This window comes from Aspergillus nomiae (genome assembly GCF_001204775.2).
Source record: "Aspergillus nomiae NRRL 13137 chromosome Unknown contig00012, whole genome shotgun sequence".
Lineage (NCBI taxonomy): Eukaryota > Fungi > Ascomycota > Eurotiomycetes > Eurotiales > Aspergillaceae > Aspergillus > Aspergillus nomiae.
The window spans coordinates 172,822-197,917 of record NW_015378067.1 but is presented as its reverse complement, the minus strand read 5'-3'; the positions used below and the strand labels follow the sequence as shown (position 1 = coordinate 197,917).

General features: G+C 49.0%; 10 protein-coding genes across 10 annotated transcripts; 7 read left to right on the top strand and 3 right to left on the bottom strand.

The window, feature by feature from the left end:
* Window positions 1–97: 97 nt before the first annotated feature.
* ANOM_001553 (3-hydroxyanthranilate 3,4-dioxygenase) lies at window positions 98–809 on the top strand (the record flags this gene model as incomplete). Its single annotated transcript, XM_015546810.1, has 2 exons — window positions 98–129; window positions 263–809. The coding sequence occupies 2 exons, from the start codon at window positions 98–100 to the stop codon at window positions 807–809; spliced, it is 579 nt and encodes a 192-aa protein (XP_015411477.1).
* Window positions 810–2,398: 1,589 nt separating this feature from the next.
* Window positions 2,399–4,420, bottom strand: ANOM_001552 (CAP-Gly domain containing linker protein BIK1; the record flags this gene model as incomplete). The annotated part of the gene is made up of 1 exon (XM_015546809.1): window positions 2,399–4,420. One exon carries the CDS (start codon window positions 4,418–4,420, stop codon window positions 2,399–2,401), a length of 2,022 nt encoding a protein of 673 aa, XP_015411476.1.
* Window positions 4,421–5,754: 1,334 nt separating this feature from the next.
* Window positions 5,755–7,139, top strand: ANOM_001551 (putative serine/threonine protein kinase ENV7; the record flags this gene model as incomplete). The annotated part of the gene is made up of 3 exons (XM_015546808.1): window positions 5,755–5,874; window positions 5,934–6,543; window positions 6,598–7,139. The coding sequence occupies 3 exons, from the start codon at window positions 5,755–5,757 to the stop codon at window positions 7,137–7,139; spliced, it is 1,272 nt and encodes a 423-aa protein (XP_015411498.1).
* Window positions 7,140–8,529: 1,390 nt separating this feature from the next.
* Window positions 8,530–10,879, top strand: ANOM_001550 (putative C6 transcription factor; the record flags this gene model as incomplete). Its single annotated transcript, XM_015546807.1, has 6 exons — window positions 8,530–8,628; window positions 8,679–8,791; window positions 8,860–8,939; window positions 8,997–9,646; window positions 9,796–10,565; window positions 10,624–10,879. The coding sequence occupies 6 exons, from the start codon at window positions 8,530–8,532 to the stop codon at window positions 10,877–10,879; spliced, it is 1,968 nt and encodes a 655-aa protein (XP_015411497.1).
* Window positions 10,880–12,114: 1,235 nt separating this feature from the next.
* On the bottom strand, window positions 12,115–12,959 carry med7 (mediator complex subunit MED7; the record flags this gene model as incomplete). The annotated part of the gene is made up of 2 exons (XM_015546806.1): window positions 12,115–12,639; window positions 12,699–12,959. The coding sequence occupies 2 exons, from the start codon at window positions 12,957–12,959 to the stop codon at window positions 12,115–12,117; spliced, it is 786 nt and encodes a 261-aa protein (XP_015411473.1).
* A 283-nt stretch (window positions 12,960–13,242) lies between these two features.
* ANOM_001548 (phosphatase PAP2 family protein) lies at window positions 13,243–14,385 on the top strand (the record flags this gene model as incomplete). The annotated part of the gene is made up of 4 exons (XM_015546805.1): window positions 13,243–13,386; window positions 13,445–13,538; window positions 13,594–13,933; window positions 13,998–14,385. The coding sequence occupies 4 exons, from the start codon at window positions 13,243–13,245 to the stop codon at window positions 14,383–14,385; spliced, it is 966 nt and encodes a 321-aa protein (XP_015411474.1).
* Window positions 14,386–14,528: 143 nt separating this feature from the next.
* Window positions 14,529–15,940, bottom strand: ANOM_001547 (NAD(P)/FAD-dependent oxidoreductase; the record flags this gene model as incomplete). The annotated part of the gene is made up of 2 exons (XM_015546804.1): window positions 14,529–14,793; window positions 14,851–15,940. 2 exons carry the CDS (start codon window positions 15,938–15,940, stop codon window positions 14,573–14,575), a joined length of 1,311 nt encoding a protein of 436 aa, XP_015411508.1. The 3' UTR covers window positions 14,529–14,572.
* Window positions 15,941–17,074: 1,134 nt separating this feature from the next.
* optE (small oligopeptide transporter, OPT family) lies at window positions 17,075–19,938 on the top strand (the record flags this gene model as incomplete). The annotated part of the gene is made up of 12 exons (XM_015546803.1): window positions 17,075–17,347; window positions 17,405–17,638; window positions 17,688–17,834; window positions 17,888–18,086; window positions 18,139–18,653; window positions 18,704–18,925; window positions 18,978–19,031; window positions 19,096–19,177; window positions 19,233–19,349; window positions 19,404–19,588; window positions 19,644–19,694; window positions 19,750–19,938. The coding sequence occupies 12 exons, from the start codon at window positions 17,075–17,077 to the stop codon at window positions 19,936–19,938; spliced, it is 2,268 nt and encodes a 755-aa protein (XP_015411509.1).
* A 610-nt stretch (window positions 19,939–20,548) lies between these two features.
* Window positions 20,549–22,270, top strand: ANOM_001545 (Zn(II)2Cys6 transcription factor; the record flags this gene model as incomplete). Its single annotated transcript, XM_015546802.1, has 1 exon — window positions 20,549–22,270. One exon carries the CDS (start codon window positions 20,549–20,551, stop codon window positions 22,268–22,270), a length of 1,722 nt encoding a protein of 573 aa, XP_015411482.1.
* Window positions 22,271–22,875: 605 nt separating this feature from the next.
* ANOM_001544 (uncharacterized protein) lies at window positions 22,876–24,861 on the top strand (the record flags this gene model as incomplete). The annotated part of the gene is made up of 3 exons (XM_015546801.1): window positions 22,876–23,665; window positions 23,722–24,011; window positions 24,064–24,861. 3 exons carry the CDS (start codon window positions 22,876–22,878, stop codon window positions 24,859–24,861), a joined length of 1,878 nt encoding a protein of 625 aa, XP_015411483.1.
* Between the last annotated feature and the right edge of the window lie 235 nt (window positions 24,862–25,096).

Below are 25,096 nucleotides of genomic sequence, written 5' to 3'. Positions count from 1 at the left end.
CCTTCACCCCTCCGCCGATCTTTTCAACTTTGAAAACTTGCAAGACGGTCTTTTAGACTGAGAAGGGTGCATCGTGCTAATACAATATTTGCTCAAAATGCTTCCCCCGGCCTTGAACATTCCGAAATGGTACTTTCTCAATCCATGCGCAACCATATATATTGTCCTCATTGCCCCTCCCCCGCAATGCGTCACAACATGCGACCAGACCCAATAGAAGCTACATAACTGTACAATGACTGAACTGACCATGCACCTACAGGCTTGAAGCCAATTCTCACCTTCTCCAACCACCAGTGAACAATTACTGTGTCTATCACCCCTCTTCCCCGGCAACAGCCGGCTACACAGTGATGATCGTGGGCGGTCCCAACGCCCGCACGGATTACCACATTAATACAACCCCAGAGTTCTTCTACCAGTATCGAGGTTCAATGCTTCTCCGAACTGTCGATACATCCTCTTCGCCCCCAACGTTCCAAGACATTCCCATCCACGAGGGTTCGCTGTTTCTGCTACCCGCCAATACGCCTCACTGTCCGGTACGGTTCAAGGATACCGTGGGTGTTGTGATGGAGCAGCCCAGAGCTGAAGGTGCAGTTGATATTCTGCGGTGGTACTGTAAGAGTTGTGGAGAGACTGTATGGGAGAAGCGTTTTGTGTGCACGGACCTGGGAACGCAGGTGAAAGAAGTTGTTGAAGAATTTGGCGCGGATCAGGAAAAGCGGACGTGCAAGGCTTGCGGTACTGTTGCTGAAACCAAATACCAAGAGGGGGAACTGGTACAGCCACCCAGGTTCCTTGAGTAGTTGATGTTTGGAATGATTTCCAGAGTAACTTGATGATGTAACATGTAGAGTTTACGGGGTACATATAACGATGATGATTATGATGATAATTGACTATAAATGGTGATTGGGTGTCGGTAGTAGACTAAAAGAGAATAATACAGGGCATGGAAGAGCTGAAGGATTGCTTATGTACCTATAGGAACTGGCATTTCTCGAACAACTATATCTTGCCTTGTTATTTCGGGTTGGAGTAAGTTCTACCACTAAGTACCTCTGAACAAAAACTACCCTAATTTAGAATATGCCTACACTTGTTCGCGACATCAGAACCGACAATACTCAGAGGAGAACTTGGGGAGCTGATTGATGAAGCAGACCGTCATGCCTGATCGCTTTGATGATCAATGGTGGCATCGAAACCACGGACGCTCATGGACGAGTCGGGAACGATATTCTGTGCGCAGCGCATAGAACCAGCCACCACGGCAAATGGAACGTAGAAGTAGGCGACAACAACCCTGGGATGCAGACACAGAAACCGAGAAAGCTGTATTTCTTTGAGTCCTTAGACCGAACCAGTAGCATCGCTATCGTATGCGGGGTGGTAGCTTAGATCGACATGCAGTCATATACCACTATGGAATGCACTAAGAGCCCTCCTGCCCTTGGTCGCTGCATTGTCAATGTCGTCTTTCGCTGGGAATCGCGGGTCCCTCCATCAGAAGAGTATAGGTGAAGCAGGTTTGGTTACTCTATAAGGGTACGTATCGATTGTAAATTAACTAAGGGTTCCTGGAATCTACCTAACCTGATTTAATCGGTTATAAGCGACTCATAGCTACTGTTCACAGAGTATTGGACCCAAGTTCTTCATTCCTTGACACTCCTGTATCTGTTATAGTATATATCGTGGAAGAATTTCAAGAAGCTTATTTTCAAGTCCTTGATGCTTTCCTTGAGTTTGTAGTGTGTATAATATCAAGTGAGACTGATTCATCTAGTAGGGTAGTTGGACGTATGCCTAGTCTACTACTAGGTAGGTAATTGAATCTCGTTTCTTAGACGATGTGAGGGAATCGGCCTGCCTTGAGGGTCTGATGAAGATGTATTTGTCTAGATTAGGTTGAGGCTGACCACGTGTAAAAGGAATGCCAGGAAACAGAATGTGAACAATGAATAGAAGGAAGAGTGGCCAGCTCTAAGGGTCTGGAGACACAAGGGTACACGATTATTAAAAATACCAGAACGAGTGACACCTGCGAGTGAAATAAAAATTCAATATGACAATAGAGAGAGAACATGCTGTTGAACAAATCTGATCGGGGTACTCTGTAAGGTTCACACAAACTAAGTTGGTATATGATAAAAGAGTCAGGATAGCAACTGAAAGGGTGGAGAAAACAAAAGACCCGGAATAATACAGTGTATAGCATATCCAAGAGAAGAAAATGTGTCCAACCCATTATTAAAAATAAATCAGGAACGGACTCGCTAACCGATCAGAATGTCATCTCACATCACAGTTGCGAGAAACGTGTCAAGCCACAGAAAGAACTGATCCCTGGATCATATACCTCATACACCAGTATTCTAACCACCTAACCCCATTAATCATCAAATGGACAGTCGATGCTTTCATGACCATCCCTTTCACAGAGTGCACACCACTTCGACTCATCAACTGCTCCGCTCGCTTTGCCTGCTACAGGAGCCATGGAAGATGTCGTCGCGACTCCTTTCAACCCTTCTAAAACGACATCTCGGCCAGTTTTCTGAGGGGTGGTGCTATCCTCATGACTAGACTGCGCGGACTCAGGAGCTGGCGATGTCTCTGGTGTGAACTTTTCATCAGTTGAGTCGTCTTGAGAGGGTTCCTTAGTATCGGTGTTGCTCTTGTTCTTTTGCTCGGCGCCAAACATATTCGTGCAACTCAGGATATCGTGACCACCAGTTTCACAAATCTCGCACCACAAGGAAGCCCCATCATCAGACCGGGCATCGGATTCGTGCATGGTCTCCAGTCGCTGATGAGAAGACTCCGAAGCGCTACGGAGTCGTCCAGGGTAAGCCTGATTTTGGTCATCATGCTGTGGTTGATCATGCCAGTCGCCTGGGACCACAGTGCGGTCAGATAACCGATGGGCATGGTTGACGATATGCTCACCGCCGATCTTTCCGAGGGAGCTTGAGGATTTGTGGTAGGCGTGCGAGCCATTGGTGGTGGGGTTGCGATGATGATTGTCACCATTGAGCTGTAACTGTTGAAGCTCATGCTCAAGTTCTTCAATACGGAAAGTCTTCCGTTCTGTCATGCGTTCGAATTCCTCGACCCGCCGTTCCAAGTGGGCTACATGCTCTGAATCATACTCCGGCTGAGTACCTCCGAGTCCATTTGGCTCAAGTGCATGCAAATTGGGGTCACCCCGACTTAAAGAATGGATAATAGCTTTCAGACCGCGGATCTCGTCATCCTTCTGATCAAGCTCCCTTGAATGCTGTTGTCCATCCCCCACCGCATGAGAAGGGCTTTCACGCTCCTTCTTCAACTCGAGTTTCGTTCGTTCGACTTCACCCCTTAAGAACTCGACTTCTGCTCGCGCCTCGGCTTCACCACGGCGCGCGTCTTCCAGACCCTCCTCCAATTCCGAGACCAACTCTTCGAGCTGCTTCAGTTGCCTTGCAACGGCCTCGACATCTTCTCCTCGGTCCTGCAGCTCTTTGTTTTGCTGCATCAGTTCATCTAGACGCTGTTCGTATACCCGCTCAGTTTCGGCTGCAGCTATTTCCAATGTATCCAGAGTGCTCCTGAAATCGGCCCGATGGAGGTCGAACTCCGTCGTCAGTTGGGCAATCCTCTCGTTTTTATCACGCAACTGAGCGCGAATGGAGATGGCATCCGACCCCTCAAGCTCCTCTAGCATTCTCTGGAATTCGGACAACGTGTTTGCCTGCTCATCCAACTGCTTGTCACGGTCCAGGAGCTGCTTCTCCAGACCCCTGACTTGGTCGGTCAGCTCCTGTACCTCCGCAGCCATCGCCTTGCGCTGAATATCCGAGGACCTCGTAGATTGAATGTCATCATCTACACTCAGGCGAGAGGGCGGTCGGCTGGTCGAAGTGCGGGACGGGGCTTTGACTGGACTCCGTGGACGGCTATTCGAACTCGGGGCTCTCGACACCCCGGATGGAGTGCGTAGTCCAGTGAGACTCAATTTGGAGGGCGGCGGGCCACGTGGAGATTCGGCTCGAGGAAGTGAAGGCCGCCTCATAGGACGGGGAGTTCGAACCGCGGGGCTCAGGCCCGGGCCGACGGATTTGCTGAAGTTGACAGGTCGGGAGGGAGTCGGAGGGTTTACACTGGGCATGCTAGGAGCGGACAAGCGTTTCGTGACGTACTTATTGTTGTTCATGGGAACGAAGATGCCTGAGCCGGGGGCGGAGGTTGTGAAGTATTTCTTCCCGTCCACATCACCGCTGTTCTTCCCTCGTCTGGCATGCTCAGCTGCCAGTTCAATGCCAGCAAATTTCCCCGGTTTGCCAGCCACAGTTCCCAGATACTTTATGGTACCATACATACCCCCGGGAACGTTTACCAGGTCACCGACCTGGATGTCGTCGAGGGGTGCCATCAGGGTGTCGAGAAAATGATTGGCCTTGACCGAGGGGACGAGGGGGAGGATGGCAACCGGGATATTAAATCATTCGAAGTCTGAGAGAAGGACTCAGTGTAGAAAACAAGTCCGATATCGAAGGAAGGGATAAGCTGCGAAGACGGAGGTAACTGCGTGACTGATCATAGACGGGCAGTCATAGTGTTGATAGTCTGAGCGAACTAGTACTTGAGAGGGTCGGAGGATTTTCTGCGTTGGTTTCCTCCTGTTCTGGTCAGGCAGCGAGGGGACCACCGAAGGAGAAAGAATTGAGTTGATCGCCACACAATTTCTCTCGAGTCAATGTATAAACAAACTGTTTCAACTCATCCCCAGAATTATCAATATGCATCCCAGGGGTAAGTTCCAATGATAATCGCAGCAAATATAAACAACCACACGAACGAACCATGGTTTGTGCTCCACCCATGCATGGGTGTTGAGTGGCCATACCGCCAGTTACTGTAAAATACATACAACAAACCACCTGCTCAGGCAACAAAGTGCAAGCCTCAGGGATCTTGGCGCAGACCGCCTACTCCGTTTAGTTGATGCCTATGATTCTCATGTCCTGACGGGTACATTGACAGTACTTACTAGTACTACTAGTAGTAGTTGGACTGTACTGCGTCAACATGGAAAAGCAGTAGATCTCCTAGTACTTACTACTCTGCTCAAACTGGACTTGTCTGGCCCTGTTCAGGCCTGGCATTGTTGTGATTTATCAATACCTCTTAATATTTTCCCCGAGTAATGTGTTCAATGAAGTACTGTCTGGCCAGATTATCATCCTTGACATAACATCAGCACAAATACAGTATTTGATATACATAACACCACAGCCTTGGTTTTTTAAGGGGGAGCGTAGTTGATGTATATTTGGTATACTGTGTACTGCGCGTTCGGTAGTTGTGACGAGGTGTACTGGTTGCACGGGCTACTACAGCCGCCCCAGCCTTATTATTCATCATATCTTCCACCTCATCATTATCTCTCTGGCTTACTCTCAACCGTACCAGTGGGACTATCAAACAAGATTTACCACCCCATTAGTGGTAATTTCCTCATTTCGCGTTTCATTCTAAAACATACAATCTACCGATCTTGCCTTCCTTGCCGTTCGACTGCATACCGGCCTTCTCTCCCTTGCCGCACCTGTTCTCCTCTCCTAATTTCCCCGGATCCGCTCGCATTCAAACGGCCGGCTGGCCTTGCGCTGGAACAGACTCATCACCACGACAAAACAGATCAGACCATTGAGTGCACATTGATTCGGCAGTCCAGCTGGATGTTACAAGTGTGATAAACCGAAAATGGCGCAATATTTCTTCGACCTCCTGTATAACTTTACCGATTGCATGTGCTGCTTCCCCAGCACGCCGCAGCTTAAGATCAATAATCGTAGCTTTAAAATGCTCCGTCTCTTGGGCGAGGTAAGATATAAGGAGCAAGCCAGGCTTAGCTCATTGGGCTTTTATTGACGTAATGCTAGGGTGGTTTCTCCTACGTGTACCTAGTCCAAGACAAAGCAACGTCCGAGCTGTTTGCGCTGAAAAAGATCCGATGTCCCTTTGGTCAGGAGTCCGTCTCTCAAGCACTAAAAGAAGTGGAGGCCTACAATCTGTTTGCATCACAATCCAATATCATTCATTCGATTGATCACTCCGTGTCTACCGAGTCAGGCTCGAAGTTCCGCTCCGATGGCGGAGAAGCCGGGTCTAAGACTGTTTATATCCTCCTACCTTACTATCAACGAGGGAATTTACAGGATGCCATCAATGCCAATCTAGTCAACCATACTCGATTTCCGGAGAAGCGATTAATGGTGCTGATGCTGGGTGTCGCCACTGCGCTCCGGGCCATGCATCAATATCGTGTCCAGAGCGGTGCCGGGCCTACTCGCAAGGCGAAGGCTGCAAGAAGGGAAGGCGAAGAGGCAGATACGTCAATGCGCATGAGCAAGCCCAAGCGCCGAGCAACCCAGGTGGCAGATGACGAAGATTCTGAGAACGAACCATTGATGGATGACGAGGTTACAAGGAGTCAGGAAGGCGTTCAAGATGGAGGTTTGCGCCCATACGCACATAGAGATATCAAGCCTGGTAAGGTTCCCATTACCCATCCCGTGGGCTCGGCCACGTAGCTAACGATAGTAGGCAACATCATGATTGATGATGACGGACAAACACCAGTGCTGATGGATCTCGGTTCACTCGCCCCCAGCCCCATTGCTATCACCTCGCGTTCACTTGCTTTGGCCGTCCAAGATACTGCTGCGGAACATAGTACGATGCCATATCGAGCACCGGAGCTTTTCGACGTGAAGACCGGCTCCATAATTGACACCAAAGTCGATATCTGGTCTTTGGGATGTACTCTCTACGCTTGCTTGGTGGGCAAAAGCCCATTTGAGGCACGTAGCGAGGAGACCGGTGGTAGTCTAAGTATGTGCGTCCTGGGTGGAGACTGGCGATTCCCTGATGAGAAACCGGGTACCAGCAAGGGCAAGGGCAAAGCTGGCGATGAATCCCGCAAAGATGCTACCACAACGATCAGTGCGCCTGTCAAGGATGTCGTTCGGAAGTGTTTGCAGGTTGAACCGGCAGATCGACCGGACATTGATGAATTGATCCAAATCTTGAAAGATGTCATCAAGGACTTGCCCGACGATGACGAGCTTGCTGGCAGCTCACGCTGAGGCAGGCTGCTATTGTCATTACACCGATCATATCCCCACCACGCATCACGTCTGATTCTTATAAATAGTCTGTTGCGTTGTCCGGTAGTCAGCGACCGGACTGTACAGTATGAGCAAATCTTGCACACAATGTCCGATATCACTCCACGCTAACCTCGGATCTCCAGCGCGAAATTTATGCCTGGCCTTATGGGGACATATTTCCGAATAGTTTTTGTATTTCAACGTTTGATACCATAATCGCATTCGCTGCAGGCTGGCCTTTTGCAGATATTCGCGCGATACGTTTGTGTTCGTTACATCTCCGCTAGAGTTGAGTTCGGGATGTATACTGGACTGGTAGTTTGAATGTATACCCACCTACTAGTAGTATGGTAGGCTTTAAGTCACCTCGGTCTAAGGTGAACTAGGTAACTGGTTACTAAAGCTAGTGGCTTAGTAACCTGTTCAGGGGTCGCAACCAGGGGAGGACGGAAAACGTGCTAGAACGCCTCCTGTCTTACTTTATATATACCTTAAGTAGAACTAGGTTATCTAAGCTTAGTAAAATCTTATCCCTGCGATAGTTACACACCATCTGACAGTTGGTCAATTCTAAATAGATGTCATGGATTAGTCGACAATAGTAAGGTTCTTGTGGCGGTTACGGGGAACGAACGATCCTGATTTTTGGGACGGTACTACCTAGTATCGAGGAAATGCTACCATGAGCCCGGGCCACTGTGGGGCATGCGGCCGCTTGCCATCTGGGGTGAATCCAACCCGATAAAAGTCTTTGATAAGTGCAAAAGTTTAGTAACTGCTGATCTTCCAAAGACCTACTAGATATCGATAAATAGAGGTAAATACTAAAGTATTCCATGTTATGGAAACCCTACGATTATTCATTTTCATGCTTCTAGATCTTGATAAAAAAAGAAAGAAGAACAAATCCACAATACGTAAGCTTTGTGCTTATTTCCAATAACATATTCTAGTAGGATTTAACATAAAAGTATAGTAGCTAACGAGTTCGTGAACTAAAACTCTAACTAGGCCATCTCCGCTTAGTAAGGAAAGATCGTCGTTGAAGTTTTGAAGATCGATGAAATCCAGTCTCGACTCTTGTCATCATTAACACTCGGACCTTGTCGGGGGTTCGGCCACGGAGAGAAAAATCCCCGGTCTATGATAGATCGATCCCCCTATAGAAAACGCTTTAAAACAAAAAGATCTGCCATTCAAGTACCTCCCAACACCGCTTTCACTACCTTAATGAAGTTTTTGCCTCTGTTATCTTTAGTCAGCGGCAGCCGGACTTTCTATTCACATCCCCCCCGTTGTGGTCCCGCCTCTCAAATTAACGAAATTGAGCGATCATACCGCTAGTTTCTGTGGAGGCTGACTATCGATGTATCCGTCTCCAACGTCCGCCGAGAGGTCGGAGGATGAAACTCGACAGCCGAGGAAGCGCACAGCAAGAGCCTGTGACGCATGTTATAAAAGAAAGGTATCACTGCAGCGTCCCTGGCTGTGGGCATAATGCTTATTCATGCACAGATCAAGTGCGACGCAGCTGTGCCACAGTGTAACTGGTGTAGTCACCACAATATCCCATGTACATTCGAGCGAGTCATCCATAAAAGACGAAAAGATAAGACAAATGCAAATACGTATGCCATAGGAAAAACCAAATTTCATGATTTCCTCAAAGACACTAACTTGTTACCCAATCTTGCAGTCAACAAAAATCTACCGGCCTAGCCGAGCGCATCGACCGGATAGAGAAACTCCTAACAGATAGCCTGTTCAGAGAACCCAGTTTGTCTGCCTGATCCTCAGCTGCATATATCGTAGGACTGACCGTTCCCCTTCTAGCGGCTAATGCGTCTCCTACCTCCTCTGGACCGAGTGGGTTCGAGATAAAGTTGCCTGGGCCATCCCACGGCCAATCGTCCCTACCGTCCTCGGTGCCGCTTCATTTCGCAGGACGAGAGTTGAGCGTTGTGAGCCAGCTTACAGGTATCCCATTCTTGTTACCGGAGGGCCAGGAATGGGTTCAATCGCGAACTGGGCAGAAAATCGACGTCGACAAGCTAAGTCCTACTAGGCCTCCATGGGAGAAACAGCGTGCATTGAATTCATATGCAATGTTCAACGATCTGCAGACAGGGCAAATATTTGATCTTCCGGATAGAAAGGTCTTGGAGCTTCATCTCGAAAGGTATCGGTTATCACTTATGCAGAGCATATTTCCCATTGTGGACTACGAACTTTTCCAGGAGACCATTGATGCCGTCTATCAGAAACCTTCGCCCGATTCTTGCTATGCAGAGTCAAGTTTAAGGGGCTGCATCTTTGCTTTTCTGGCATTCTCGTCTCTTATCATGAACCCCTGTAATGAGGTGACCGCACCGACACCCCCGCCTGTAGATGGCGAGAAATACTTTATGAAAGCGCATCTCTTGGTGCCCCAAATTCTGCAGGGGACTCCAACACTGGATGGTGTCCAGGCGATTACAGCAATGGTAAGCTTTTACATGATATTGACGACTTTCTCTACACCTCTTCCGTCGACTTGGTTTGGCAAATGAGCTATTCTACCATCAGTCATACATCTGATCATTATCGTTCCCTGCTACTTGAATTTGATAACTGATATGGGTCTTCGAATCAGGCTTTGTTCGAGTTAATCACCGGTAACCTGCAATCCGCAAACTACTTTGGCACTCTTGCAGCACGCATGCTATTCATGTTAGGTGCTCATACTTCCTATCCAGACGAAGCCGAATATCCCATAAAAACCACCCGAGGCCGTCGCTCTCGAGTGCAACGGCAACTCAGAATTATCTTCTGGCTTGGCTTCACCATCGAGAAAGATGTCTGCATCCGGATCGGCCAACCTCAGATGTTCACAGACGAAAACTGCGATCTAACACTACCACCCGGCTACGTGGAACAGCTATACGCAGACATGCAGGTACATCATTGCGTGGAGGAACTACGAACATACGAAATAACAAGATATCCGCTATTCCCCGTCGACCTCCGTCTGAGCATCATCAAGTCTCGCGCCTACAGCGCACTCTACTCATTCAAAGCCCTCAAGAAAACCGACGCCGAGATTCTAAAAGACATCCGCGAGCTCGACGACGAGCTAGAGCGCTGGCGAATGTCCATCCCCCTCGAATGGCGACCAACCCTGTCCTTCTCCCATGAAACCCCCGACCCAAACGTCAGCATGCACTCTGTCATGCTACGCCTGAACTACCACCTCTGCATGACCATCATTCATCAGTCCAGCAGCCGCTGCAAATCCTGGGCCAAAGGCCAGGGCGGCATGATGGACGGCGTGAGTTCCAGTCTCGCGCTCTCTGTCGAAGCCAGTCGCTCGACCCTCCTCTACATCGAAGCAGCGGAGCACGTCCTTGTCGACGGCATTTTCTGGTAAGTCTCGCACGACCTACCTACACACACGGTTCCATGCTAACCTAACACCACCTAGGACTCTAATTTTCTACCCTATGTCCGCCCTCCTCGCAATCTTCTGCAACATCCTTCAGAACCCATCCGACCCACAGGCCACAAAGGATGTGCGCCTCCTTCGAACAGCAACGGGTATGATGGAGCGGTTGTTCTCGCGACAGCCCTTCGCAGTCGCCGAGATCGTGCATATCAAGCTCGTGGCTGATTTCGTCTCCGAGTTGTATAGACTTGCTACTTGTGCTATTGAAAAAGCGTGGAATGAGGGTTCTCATTAGAATGGGCTTGTGTTGAGGTGTTCGAGGGGTATTTTTTCAGGGACCGGACTGGACTACGGGGTTTATGGGATTTGAAGTTATGGTTGGTATGCATGGTACGTATGGGTGTTGGATCTTGGCTAAGGGGTATTCTGTTGTCTTGTCTTGTGGTTCCCTGTATTTCGGGAGTCCGATCGCATATATACCTACTAGTACTTGGGTTGAAAAACGGTGGTATCGTGTGGTTGTGTTGTGGTTTTGCTGCTTTGGCACTATGCTCGACTGGGTGGGTTACTCATTTTCATCTTGTGGGATGCCACAATTGCGACGCTAGAGTTTACAGGACTTAGACTACAAAGGCAAACATAGATTATACAATGTGAACTGAAAAGTGTATATTCATGACTATCAATGGCTATGTGATCGTTGGGAGAACCTATTTGAAACCAGTCAGCAAATGGTTCGCGTAATGTCCAATGTTTTGCAGAACAAGTATTTCAAAATCAAGCTTTAAAGCTTGAATTTTCAGATAGTAGATGCGCGGATATAATCAAAAAGCACTTCTGTGCTCTCAGATGGGGTTGAAACAAAGAATAATAGGCATCAATCATCATAGTAGGGAGACTAAGTAAAAAAAGTATCAACTTACCAAGCTGATTACAAGTCCCACGGAGTAATTATGTGTCGAAAATGGTGAACAGGGGACACTCAAAACAGTTCAATCCTTTAGGCATCATCAAGCCAGGCAGAAAAGACCATAATGAGAGTATTTCAAGTAACCAATCTGGTCATGTCGAAGTATGGATGAAGGTCAACATGAAAATGTTCGTCACGGCAAAATTTGGTGGGATTTTAAAGGCGCGTAATTAGCGCCACACGTGACCATCCCGGATCAACCATACTCCGCTATGTAAAGTGGAGATGGAGATGGAGCTCGAAGAACGCCGAAAACAGATGCTCGAGATCTCATGTCGGATCCTGATCGAGGCGAAGTATGTGTATGTTGCACTGTAGCCCAAACTGTCCCATTTTGAGTCCACGGACTGTCCAGTCGAGGAGCTGATCACTAGTGCGAAAGAAACGGCGTATTGGACTGATGGCTCATATGATGCATCCCTTGCTGTTGCTTGTGTGGGTTCCGAATGTAGACAATGTAGCTAGCGCTATAACAATTGACTTGTTATGCACGAAGAGCATGGTATTGGACGCTTGAGATGCTGGGAACTAAGTGTTTCATAATGACCAAAACTTCAGCCTCAATTGTTCTCATCCAAGAGGTCCCAGACCAATCGCGAATCTCCGGTCACTCTTTCTTCTGAAACACTGGGTTTCTTTGTGTCATTGTCAGGGCTTTCGACGGATGCTGCATCCACGTCAATGCCGTCCTTCTTCAGTTGATCGAGGGCTCCAGTAATTTCCTCCTTTAGCTTGTCCATTTGCTGAATCTCCTCCCTGGTACGGCTCAGCTGTTCCTCCATCATGAGAATGAGCGATTCCCGCGCTTGGTGAGGTCGATACAGGTTCAGAAGATGATGCGCGTTGATGAACAAATTGCGCAAGTCCTCTACCTTGGATTCAAACTGCTCGGGAGCTACCGAAAGAATGCCCACAAATTCCAGGAAGTTTAGAAGCAACGATTTGCTGATCTTGAGGAGGTAATACGCGTGGTTTAGTGGCCGGGTGGGTTCTGAGGATTGTTCCCGGTCGGCGTCACCTGTTGGCGGGGAAGGATAAAGCTGTGTAATGCCTTGATCTTGGAGGGAGGGGAGAGCTGTTGAGAGCTGCAATCGCTTGTAAGCTATGATCCTCAGCGAGAGACACGAACAGTTAATGCGCTTACGCTTTGTAGTTCTCCAAACACACTGTAATGGCCTGATTTGGGTATCTCTGGTGGAATCAGAAAACGAAGCTCTGGTGGTACATCTAAAGCCTGCAATTCAGCCGGCGTCCACTTCTTCTTTTGCAGTTTCCCGTCCTCATTTTTCGACGCATTCTTCTTGATCTGGTCTAGCTTTTTGAGGTTATCCGGCGTGAAGTGTTTCCACAAAGGAGGCGGCGGAGCGAAAGCTGTGAGAGGTCGTTGCTGTCCGGCGTCGGCCATATCTTTTGCCTTGTATAATGATACCCCAGAATAAAAGTTTAAATACGCTATAAGAGGACCCGACGATGGGTAAGGTCAGGTTATGGCGAGGTAGTTTGGGTGTGATGGTACAGAGTAAAGTGTCTGGGAATGCGATGCGGAGATACCGCGGGAGTAGCGGTGGTCTGTGCGTCTAAAGGCGGCAGTGGTCTCCCATGGCTGTCGCAAGCGTTTCGGACTCCTGTCCTCAGTCTCAAGGAGACTGTCATGTCTATGAACCCGTACTTCAATTGACACCACAGAGATGCCTCGTAGTGGATTATCTGCTGCATCCTTTGCCCGCCCGGCGCAATCCGGGGTACCCGGCGCTGTGGCTCGTTTCTACCAACGATCATTTCCAGCGGTTGACTATCTAGCGCTAGGTTGTATTGTAGGAGGATGGATCTTGGTCGGTGCCTTGTTTATCTAATTTACTGGTCTCAGTTTGCTAATACGTTAACATTCAGATCCAGCTATTTGTGAATCCATTTCATCGTCTGTTTTCCCTTGACAACAAGGCCATTCAATATCCCTTTGCTGTAGTGGAAAGAGTTCCTGTTGGTGAGCGTCTTCCATATCGAGACGTTGCGCTTTAAGCACTGATAATGTACTCTAGTATGGTCTATCGTATACGCTGGGGTCATTCCGTTTGTATTAATGCTCTTATGGGCTGCCATGTTCCGACCGAAGCCCTATAAAGTCCAAGTAACTATACTTGGTTTCTTAGTCGCCTTGATGTTGACTTCGCTGCTCACGGATATAATCAAGAACGCGGTGGGACGACCTCGCCCCGATTTGATCTCACGCTGTATCCCCAAGAAGGGAACTCCTGAAAACAAGCTGGTCGCCTGGACCGTATGCACCCAGACAAGTCAACATATTCTTCAGGAAGGATGGAGAAGTTTTCCAAGCGGCCACAGCAGCTTCTCATTTGGCGGGCTGGGATATTTGTCCTTGTGGGTTTTGGCCCACAAACCAACCCCTCAACATTGTATATCTCTAACGGTTGTTTTCTCCCAGCTTCCTTTCCGGTCAAATGCATGTGTTCAGGCCGAGGACTGACCTTTGCCGCTGCCTTGTGGCTCTTTTGCCTTTTCTCTGCGCATTGATGGTTGCGATTTCACGTCTTGATGATTACAGACATGATGTATACGATGTCACATGTGGCTCTATCCTAGGTACTGTGGTTGCCTATTTCTCGTACCGTCGCTACTATCCCTCGCTGCGGTCCGTTATCTGCGACACGCCCTACGACAAAGCAGGAATCACCGGCGAAGAGGGATTTCACAAGCTTCCCAGTGACGAGGAACAACAAGTACAGAGACCTGTGGTTCCTTCCAGTCAGTGGGGAGCTGAGGAGGAGGCTTACCAACTTAGTGAAACCTCATCATCGCCACGTCGAGTGTAAGGTACTTTTTCTCTTTCTTTTAAAATAATGATACCCTTCAAATTATGTATCGGATTCGGGGTTATTCTCTACACTAGTGTATATATGAGTTGTAAGAAAACCGTTACTGTGTTTGAGAGCTACGGATAGAACGTGACTAAGGAAGTAGCTGAATTATCATTAATTATCTATACATATAGCAGCTCCTCTACAGCTTCGCACTATCCTTGTTCTGCACGTTAGTCCATTCCTTGACATCATGGAAGTCCATGACACGGTTGGGCCCTCCAAAGCGGCCCAGAGTGTCTCTCCACTTTCTGTCAACAGCAATGTCTGGACTCCATCGCGTAAGCTTGTGAACTTTCTCTGGAACTTTGTCTTCAAGGGCATCAACAATGAGGTTGCCGATCGAGGGAAGATATTTGAAACCTGGACGATAACTAATTAGCATCTATAAGCATAGAATGATCTAGTGCATATACTCACCCCTTCCAGAAGCGCCACATCCCAAAACAAGAGAGGGGTGTTCAGGGTGGCGGTCAATGATGAATTCACGGTTTGGGGTGTCTGCACACCAGCAAACACGGGCGAAGCTAAATGGGCGATCGGCTAATTGAGGCATGGTCTCCGACAGCAAAGCTCTGACTCTTGTCTCAGCCTCCTTCGGGATCTGGGTTTTCTCAAAGGGAAGGCTCATCAAGTGGCCGTCGGCAGACTTAACCATGTTAGTGTATCCCGGATGTTCATCGCAGATCTTGATCTCCCCGCGCTCCTCATCGGGCTCGAAGAAAAATCCTTTCTCGATGTTAAAAATCACTGGCAAGTTCTTGTAGAGAGCGCGTTCCTCAGGTTTGAGCTGGATATGGGCGAGTGTCCATGCCGTTGGGCGGAGCTGGTCCTTGAAATCCAAAAATTGCGCAGCATTTGCGCCAGCGCAGAGAACTGTTTGCTCCGCGCGCCAGATCTTTCCGTCTGCGGTGACGGCGCCCTTGACGTCGTTGTTCTCGAAGATAAGGGTGATGACTCTTCCTTGCGTGCCAGTTATGAATTTAACACCGAGTTTCTCTGCTTCGCGTATAGCGGCCACGAGGGCGTTTCGGGCGTGTGCCCAGCCAGCGTTCGAGCGAATATGGTAGCCTCTCCATCCCGGGAAGTCTCCTTTCAGCACAGCGGGGGCCAGTTGGCGGAAGTGCTCCGGCTTCGTGACTTGGGCAACATCACGTTCCTCTTCCGGCCTTACTCGGATTCCGAGGCGATCCAGACCAGCACTGCTGCAAGCCGACATTACAACGCCAGTGTCATGATAATATGGCTTGAATAAGGGATCGGTTGTCCAGCCTTTGAAGGCCTCCTCTGCAAGAATTTCGTTAACTTCAATCTCATCCTTCTTGTTGCTGTATTGCCCCGAGGAGATGATCTTGTTCACGTCGTTTCCCGCCGAAATTGGCGAGGGCACTGTGTATGGGTCCAGGACGGTGACATTGGTGTATCCCCTGCGACCAAGGTGAAGGGCAGTCGAAGCACCCCAAGTGCCAGCACCGATGACCAGGATCGAGGAAGATTTGGTGACAGTCATAGTGATTTTGTGCCTTGTTGCAGTGAGAATGTTGATGTCAAGAATTAGACAAAGGAAGGAGCTACGGCAGCAAGACTGCCGTAATTAAGATGGCCCCGAAATGGTCTAGAAAAGCCAATTTGGTGTGGGAGGACTTTCGTGGAAGATGTCAGCTTTCATCCTTTATACCACCGGCAAAAGAGCCCGACGTATGAATCATACGAGATGTTGCAATCTGCCGGACCGGCGGGGTGGAAGGTCCACGCGGTTTAAACTTGTTGGAGAAAGCTATCGTGCTGATTGACCGCTATCGATTAATAGTAGTCATTATCCAATAAGACTGGATAAGAAAGTTCCCCGCGTGCACTGTCCACCCACGCGATACATGGTTTCAGAGTCAACCATGCACTGGGTCTGAGTGAGACGATCCACGGCCCTCTCGTATACTTGTTATAATAAGTCTGTACCTTCCTTATGTTTGACCGACGTCGGCCAGGATCGGAGCCACACCGAGCAATGTCTCCACTAAAACTTATCAATTGGCCCAGTCCTCGTATCGATTGGGATTATTGGATGCCGGTAGATAGTAGGTAAGGCTGGTCCGTCCGTACGTTAGCACCGGGATTGTGGTGGCAGATAGCGCTAAATCTTAGGGATATTTAGCCGCCTTGGCTAGTCTTGATCAGGATAAGACTTCTGCAATGCTGTCGGCTGGTGCCGTGTCATCCTTCGCTTGGACCTTACCTTCCTATCAGTGTCCTGCCCTAGGCTTAAGAATACTTGTATGTACTATGTAGCCTGGTATCGGAATGGACCCGATCCTGGCGCCCGTTGACTCTCCCCACATTCTAGTTTGCGACAGTGCGCCACCCATGATCGACGGGTCAGTATCTGGGGAGGACCTTCTATCTGGTCTAAAATTGTTATCTTTTCAATTCTCCGTACTATTTGCCTCCTTTACGGCAATGTCAAAGTCTAGATAGATATGGCCCTCCGGTTGAGCTACATGCCACTATATAAGGGAGGCCAATGACCACCCTCAGGATTGAAGCCCTCAATGCCATAGCCTCCCAATTGTAGCCTTTGTGGTTTCCGTGCCCCGGCGTTCCGTTCACGCAAGATTTTGGTCTACTGTCCGCTGGATTGCACGCTACCATGAGTCGATCACGGTCTCGTGGACTGCAGGATGCAGATGTTGAAGAATGCCCTCAGGACCCAACCTTGGAGGGTGATGGCGCTCCCAAAAAGCCCGTGACGGCCGAGGAAGCCTTGGAAATTGCGATTGGAGAAAGTCAAGATGTCGAGTATACTATTGACTCAGACAACTCTCCTTACCTGGAGGTCCGTGCCAATGTACCGAATACGGATGATCCGACGTTACCAATCAACACCTTTCGAATGTGGTTTTTGGGGATCGTATTTACCCTGGTATGTCTTGATTAAACGTGTAGGAAGGTGGTATTGCAATGCTGACAGGAAATGGAGGTCGGCACGGGAGTGAACCAATTCTTCTCCATGCGCTATCCCAGTGTTACAATCACTTCCCTGGTAGCGCAGCTTATCAGCTACCCCGTTGGATGCTTTTTCGCAAAGGCACTACCCATCATGACGATACGCGTGTTTGGTCGGGAAATCCCAATCAACCCTGACCACCATTTCAATGTCAAGGAACATGCAGTAATTACGATCATGTCAAATCTTAGCTTCAATCAGTCATGGGTAAGCGTTCACTTGCGACAATTTGACAGCAATGCTGACAACAGATCAGGCAAGTGCTATCATACAGGCACAGAAGGTGTATTTGGGCATGCCGACCCCCGTAGGATACCAGATCTTGCTAGCGTTGTCTATGCAGATGTTCGGACTCGGCCTTGCGGGCCTATCATACAGATATATAATAGAGCCACCACATATGGTAATTGACATCGAACCATGGCTGATAGGTGCCCGTTACTAACACCCCACTAGATTTGGCCTTCTACTTTGGCGAATGCAGCTCTATTCCAGACTTTGCACAGTGGTGCAAACCCTATAGCCGATGGCTGGAGAATTTCCCGGTATCGGTTCTTCTTGTACGTCTTCATTGGCAGCTTTTGCTGGTACTGGCTTCCTGGATATATATTCACCGGGCTAAGTACATTTGCTTTTATCTGCTGGGCAGCTCCAAGTACGCTTCTTACCAATGAATCGCATAGTAAACTCACTAACACTATGCCCAGACAACAAAGTGGTAAACAATTTGTTTGGAATGACAACTGGCCTCGGATACATGCCCACCACATTCGACTGGAGCCAAATTGCCTACAACTCTTCTCCCTTGACAATCCCATTTTGGGCACAGGCAAATGTCTTTGCTGGTTGGTTTTGTATTTATGCTGTCATTGCGCCAATCTTGTACTATACCAATACCTGGTACACTGCCCACCTACCTCTGACCGGCTCTGACGCTTACGACAACACCGGAAATCTCTACAACTCGACCCGGATTCTGAATGACGAAGGTATAATTGATGATGCTAAGTATCGGGACTACAGCCCTATTTTCTTACCCATCACATTTGCGCTAAGCTATGGCGTTGGGTTTGCCGTTCTGAGTTGTCTTTTGACTCACGTGGTCCTCCATCATACCAAAGATATCCTTGATACCTTCAGGGGTCAAAACAAGAAGGACATACATGCTCGTTTGCTTTCACGCTATCCTGATGTCGCATGGTGGTGGTATGCGATCTTGACAGTAAGTCCTGGTCATGCAATTATTCTACATCGTATGATTAACGTGGAAAGGTCATCGTTGTGGCTGTTGCCATCATGGTCCAATATGTCTGGAACACCGGGCTTCCTTTCTGGGGTCTATTCATCACCCTAGCTCTGGCTACGCTCTATGTGATTCCGGTCGGAACTGTGTATGCTGTAGCAAACCTCAACGCCAATGTTCTAACTGTTTTGGGAGAAATTGTGTCTGGTTATTTGCTCAAGGGAAAGCCGCTTGTCCTTCTAATCTTTAAGGTCCGATTCACACCTACCATTGGCATAAATCTGGCGCTGACCAGCCGACTAGTTTTATGCATACACTGGTCTTAGTCAAGCAATGTACTACGGTGCTGACATGAAGGTACAGTAGCTCTGAATCTTTTTCATATATGACATGCGCTGATAACTTTCGGTGCACCCACCAGCTTGGTTTGTACATGAAGGTACCACGGCGAACACTGTTCGTCGCTCAGTTGATTGCCTGTATCCTCGGCACTCTGACACAGAGTAAGTAGTGGAAGGGGTACATGTCCTAAAAGGGCCCTGCTGATGATTGCACCAGATGGTGTCCTGCTGTGGATGCTTGGGCATGTCAAGGACGTATGCGCAAACGACCAGCCAAACAATTTCACCTGCCCCCAAGGTCGAGTCAACTATAACAGTGCTGTATTCTGGGGAGGTGAGCAAGTACACTTCCATTCTAACAAGTACGAGTGACTGATACCTGTTACAGCCATTGGGCCCGCACGACTTTACAATATTGGGCAGAGGTATTCCGGACTTCTTCACATGTTCTGGATCGGTGCACTACTTCCCATCATTACATTCTTTCTTCGAAAGAAGTATCCCAATAACCGCATCTTGAATGCGATCCATTGGCCAATTTTCTTTGCTGGGACGGGAAATCTACCACCGGCGGTATGTGGTGCCCAAAACGATGTTAGATTACTCTTAACTAACATATGACCTATAGACTGGCATCAACTACTCCACAGCGTTTGTAGTCAGCTTGATCTTCAACAAGGTAAGCCTACTGAGCATAGCACCGTGTTGCCTTGCTGGCCATTAACAATCCATAGATCATTAAAGGTCGTCGACCAAACTGGTGGGCCAAGTACAACTATGTCCTGTCCGCAGCCCTAGACTCCGGTGTTGCTGTCTCTGCTATTCTGATTTTCTTTTCATTGGTACTTCCTGGCGTTAGCTTAGCTGGTGGGGAAACAATGTCAATGGCGGAACGGTTGATAGTAAAGGCACTCCGTGGTTAGAGTTGAAGGCGAACGAGACATTTGGCGAGAGCACTTGGTCATGAAAACTGTGCAAGAGATGACCAATATTATTGATCCTTATTCATGTGGGAAACGAATTCGGTGGTTTTCTGAGATAGCCATCTATGCTTCTTGTATTGTAGAGTATAGATCACAGCCTCAGGCTGCAATGGGCAGGCAAAAGTGATCCAATCAACATTGGTTCCCCGCCGGGTGGTAGAAAGAGTTTCTATTGGTGGAAGGCTGCATGAGCAGAGCGGATCCCACATGATTCCACTCTTGGCTTTACTATCAATCAATTGCAAGTCCGCTCCACAAAAACTCTCTCTGATTTGCCTCGATAAGCGTTGTTCCCCCATCATTAATTATAATAGACCCAGTCAAGATCGTCCTTATCTCCTCACTGCACTGGCCCACGTATCATAGCCTCTGACAGGCAGTCATTCGTTTGTCCCAGCTTTGGGCCTCTTCTGCCACGAGTATCTCTGGCTAACTGAGTCAAAGCCTGGTTCTATTTACTGTGAGACTGCTCCTGCTCATCAACGTATTGATGGCGCTAGGAAATTGATCTTGTCCGGAAGACTGGCCATGTAAAGTTTCCTCCTATCGGATGCCGCGTAAAAAGGCTGCAGACCGCGTGGGTCCGGTCAAGACCCGAAGCCGTAGCGGCTGCAAGGAATGCCGCGCGAGTCGAGTCCGTTGTGACACACAAAAGCCGATCTGTACCAGGTGTCGGGAAAGGGGTCTAGTTTGCTCAACGCAACTGGTCCTGAAATGGGAGTCGGAGTTTGTGAGTCGAGGGCTTGCCTTCGGTCGAGCTGGCGTTTGGAGTAAGTCCGGGTCTCAATCCAAGGCATCGCCGCCCTCATCTTCGCTTCTGGATGATGACCAAGAGTGGTGCGATATCCCTTTCATTGAGTCTTGGGGGTTTGTCAATAGCGGGGTCTCGACTTTTGAGCAACCGGACCAAGTCAACGTTGCTTGTGATGAATTAAATGCGGTGGTGGTTCGCGACAAAGGAAAAGAAAGACTGGCAGTCAGGTCAAACTGGCCTGCGCTAGTAGATATCTCAGAGTATGGGCTAATTCTACAACAGCTGCCGCAGCCTATGGCCTCCTTACCGTTGTTTCCCCACGTTGCTGGACAAAACCAGGGACACCTCTTCGAGTATTACCTTCAGCAAGTGTGTCCCCGTACAACTGCCAGCTCAAAGCTATCATCGCCATTTGCATCAATCATTCTTCCATTCTGTCTATCTGCATCGCCAATACTGTTCAAATCGATCCAGGCACTGGGGGCATGTCACTGGTCTCGATTTGATCCGACCTACGGGGTCATAGGACTTCATCTCAAGTCCGAAGCGTTGAGGGGCCTCCGCCACCGACTTGCAACAGAAGGGACCTTGAGCTGCTCGGCCGACCCTGAAGTGCTGGCTATCATGATGATGCTGTGCCTGTATGAAATCGTGGATAATTGTGATGAGCGCTGGACGATTCATCTGAAGGGAGCCAAGGACCTTATCCGCCTTAGAAGACAGCAGACAATGCTTTCTAAGTCCCGTGGTGTCCAAGACCCTATTACAACTTTTGCCGAGTTATTCTTTGCATTTCAAGATGTCATGGGCCGCACGGCATGCGGCGAGGAAGTGTTATTTGGAAGTGACTATTGGCAAGAAAATGAGCGTAACATCGATTTGTGGATGGGCTGCAGTCCGGAACTCGTCTCTATACTGTCTTCTATTACAGAATTGAGCCGGACAAGACGACAGCTTACTTCTGATTCCGCCCGGGCGGCTTTCTCTCTACGATCAGCTTCTCTGGGACAAAAACTTGAGAACTTGGTCCAGGAAATCGATGGTGATGATGATGACGACCCAACACTCCAGACTGCCGCAGAGCTAAAGCGGTTGGCTGCGGTGTTGTATTTGCATTGCGCCTTATACGGGGCGTCGCCATCTACCCCGTTGGTTGTTAAATACGTTCGGAAGGTTCTACGACTCGTTTCAGATTTACTTGATTCTGGATCACCAGTCAGTATGACGTGGCCTGTCTTTGTGGCTGCTGTGGAATTAGACCCTCTTCATGACGAGGTGTGGTCCGATGGCGAGACCGTTGTGTACGGCCGACCGCTTGTGCTACGTGCGTTGGCTGCGATGGCGGAATCGAGTGTCTCGAATGTTGCGCGCACCAGAGCAGTCATCGTCAAGGTATGGCAAGCCAGGGACAGTGACATGCTGAAAGGATCCTCTGTTGATTCGTTGGATCACGCGACGAGCTGTAACGATTGGGAATGGTATGTTGCGCCAATCAGTACTGCCATGAGCTTGGCGTGACTTGGACACAACCATCACGATGAGACGAGTTTCTTTGGAATCATGGGACATTTTCCTTGGGCAATTTCTATTCTTCTGTGTTTTATGCATGTAAAATATCCATTTTCTCTGAACGAGACCTCTAGTGTTAGAATGTGTAAAGCATGACGGGTACTCAGATCTCACGATGCTTATCGAAAGTGGTGCCATGGCTGCCGGACCAATCAGCATCGCCAAACGAGGAGGAGGGGCTACACAGAGCGTGATTCGCCAAATCCAGCGGCAAAGGACGTCAGTACCGATTTCAGTAGCAGACCCAAGGTCCGACATTCCTAGGCGTCCGTCCCATCTTTCCTTCTTGGAAACCTCTCGACTATATCCATACCTTGTTTATCTTCTTGTTTTGCCTCTACTCAACTATTGTTTCTGTGGGAAATATCAAGAACTACGCGAGAAAGATCTTCTTTGTGCTGCTTATTGATCGCGCGCCGTCGTATACTCATTGTGACACTGACCTCCCAAGTACTTAACCGCCGCCAGATCGTCGCACTGGAAGACTTCATCATGTTTTAATTTCACTGTTCCAAAGCATTGACACGTGTTGAAGCCGAGTATTCAATCGCAAAATGACGTCGTCGACTACTTCATCCACCGTATCGCACAGCGTGCCGTCCCTGCCATTCGCAAGTAAACTAAGTGAACAGTTATCGCAACGGAAGGAACAAGGTGAATCTGCAACCGATACAGAAACTTCAGGAAAATCTGCTTCACTTGGACCACCATTGCGCCCTTCACCGAAGTCACGGTCGTTGTCCGACGCGCCAAAACCGATATCTGCACGTTCCACCTCCGAAGAACACCGGCCGTCGAGTAAAGATGATAACTCTCTTTCATCTACACCAGAAACACCTCATCGGCCTTTCATGCATGGCTTACCTCTAAACTTGCCTTCAAAACCATCCGGATCCTCGTCCTTATCTAGCCGTGCTCCACTCTCCCCGAAGCTTGATTCGTCCCAGATCTACGGCTCCCCAGGCTCTGTCCTCCCTCGACGCTCCCGTGGCCTCGACTTTTCTCGAGCTTGTACTAACCTTCATCATTCTACGCTTGCCGAATCATCGCCCGATTCTTCACCAACGATTGGTGGGCGGGGAATGACAATCCCCCAACGTCGTGGTTCTATGGGATCGACTTCGGTACCTCCGTTTTCTACATCCGGGCCAGCGGATAGAACGGCCATTTCAAGCTCTGTATCAAGTGTGAACATGATGGAATCAGATACCAGCAGCAGTGAGGAAGATGACGAACCGATGATTGGCGATAGGGACGACATGATAATGAATACACCCCAAGCCAACAAGATGAATCATTTTGCAGTGGGCAATGTGCCCAGTCCGGGTAACGATTGGATGGTGGGTATTCGCAGGCAGCAGCAAGTCTCATGAGCTTTCAACGGGCTAGGTTTCGCAAAGGACGCAGTAGACATAGCTCTAGCAGTGCCAGCGGAAACAGTTCGAAACCCAGCCCTGGCCCGCTGTCTCCACCGGTGATGAAGAGCATCGAGAATCAGAATGGTTACTTTGGCTCACGGTCTAGCTTGAGTGCACGGCGTGAAAGCTTGAGTTTGGGTACTCGCGATCTTCGTCTCTCAGATTTGAGTGATGAAGGGGAAAACCGAGGTAACAGCCCAGGTACCTCGAACTCCGAAGGCGGGCCCTTGGGTGTTATTCGACGAGCTGTTACACGTAGAAGTAGTTTATTGGTGAGTTCTTCCATTCCATGATCGTCTGAGCCTCCGCTTACACCTCATCTAGCCAAAGACGAAGACCTTCGCACGTATACGAGCCGCACTGATGGAGGAATCGGCCCCTATCGACTGTGAGGCAAAGCGGGAAGCTGAGGTCATTCGGCAGGTCCGGGAGAGCGAGCCAGAAATTCCGCAGACGTCCCCCAGTTTGGATGCCCTCTCGTCAAGTAATCTCTTCCAGCCAACTGATCTGCACCGGAATCTGGATGACGTGCCGGCGAAAACTGGGACCTCTGTCCCCGATGAACCTAGCTTTAGCGAGGAAGCCCACCGAAATTCTGCTGGTGCTGAGTTTTGGAATTCTTTTGATGAACGGTATCGTACGCCACCGCCGCCGCCTTTACGTCAGATGGGAACTTCGGTATCTGAGGACGACCTCTCCATGGATATCACGCCCTCAACTACCGTGGGATCGACATCTGAGTTTGCGAAACCGAGCGAGAGGCCCAGCTCACGCTGTTCGACTCCAATCGCAACTCAACCAATCTCGATATTGGAATTCAAAAGGAAACGGCGCCGTGAGGACGATTTCGATCCGAACCTGTTCAAGCGAAGGGCGGTATCTCCGAGTATGAGCGTCCAGAGTAGTCCGGTGATGCCTAATTCACCTGCCGTGAGGGATACGGGCAGCAGCATTTGGGGTCCACCCAAAGCCAACATCGGCTCTCTCTTCCCTGACCAGCCGAGCACTGAAAGCGGTACCCGGAATCCATCTACACCCAAGCATACAGGCCATCTGAAGCGAGTGGGCCTGCAAGGGATGACTGAAACGAACGATGGACTCATGAATATGAGCATCGAGTGATAGTCGACGCTCTTGACATCCAGGCGTTCTTCTGCACGAGCCGGGCTCGTTTCTTGTTATCAGTACCATAATAGTTTTACTTCTGCATGCCTTTCCTTTCTGTGTTTAATTTAGCGTGGAGCTGTTTTATATTTTGGGCTGGTTGGACATTGCCTTTGATTATTTCGTACATGGCGTTAAGTGGGGGCCTTGTGGTTGGGTAACAATAGTACTTTGCTAGTATAGCTCTATCTGC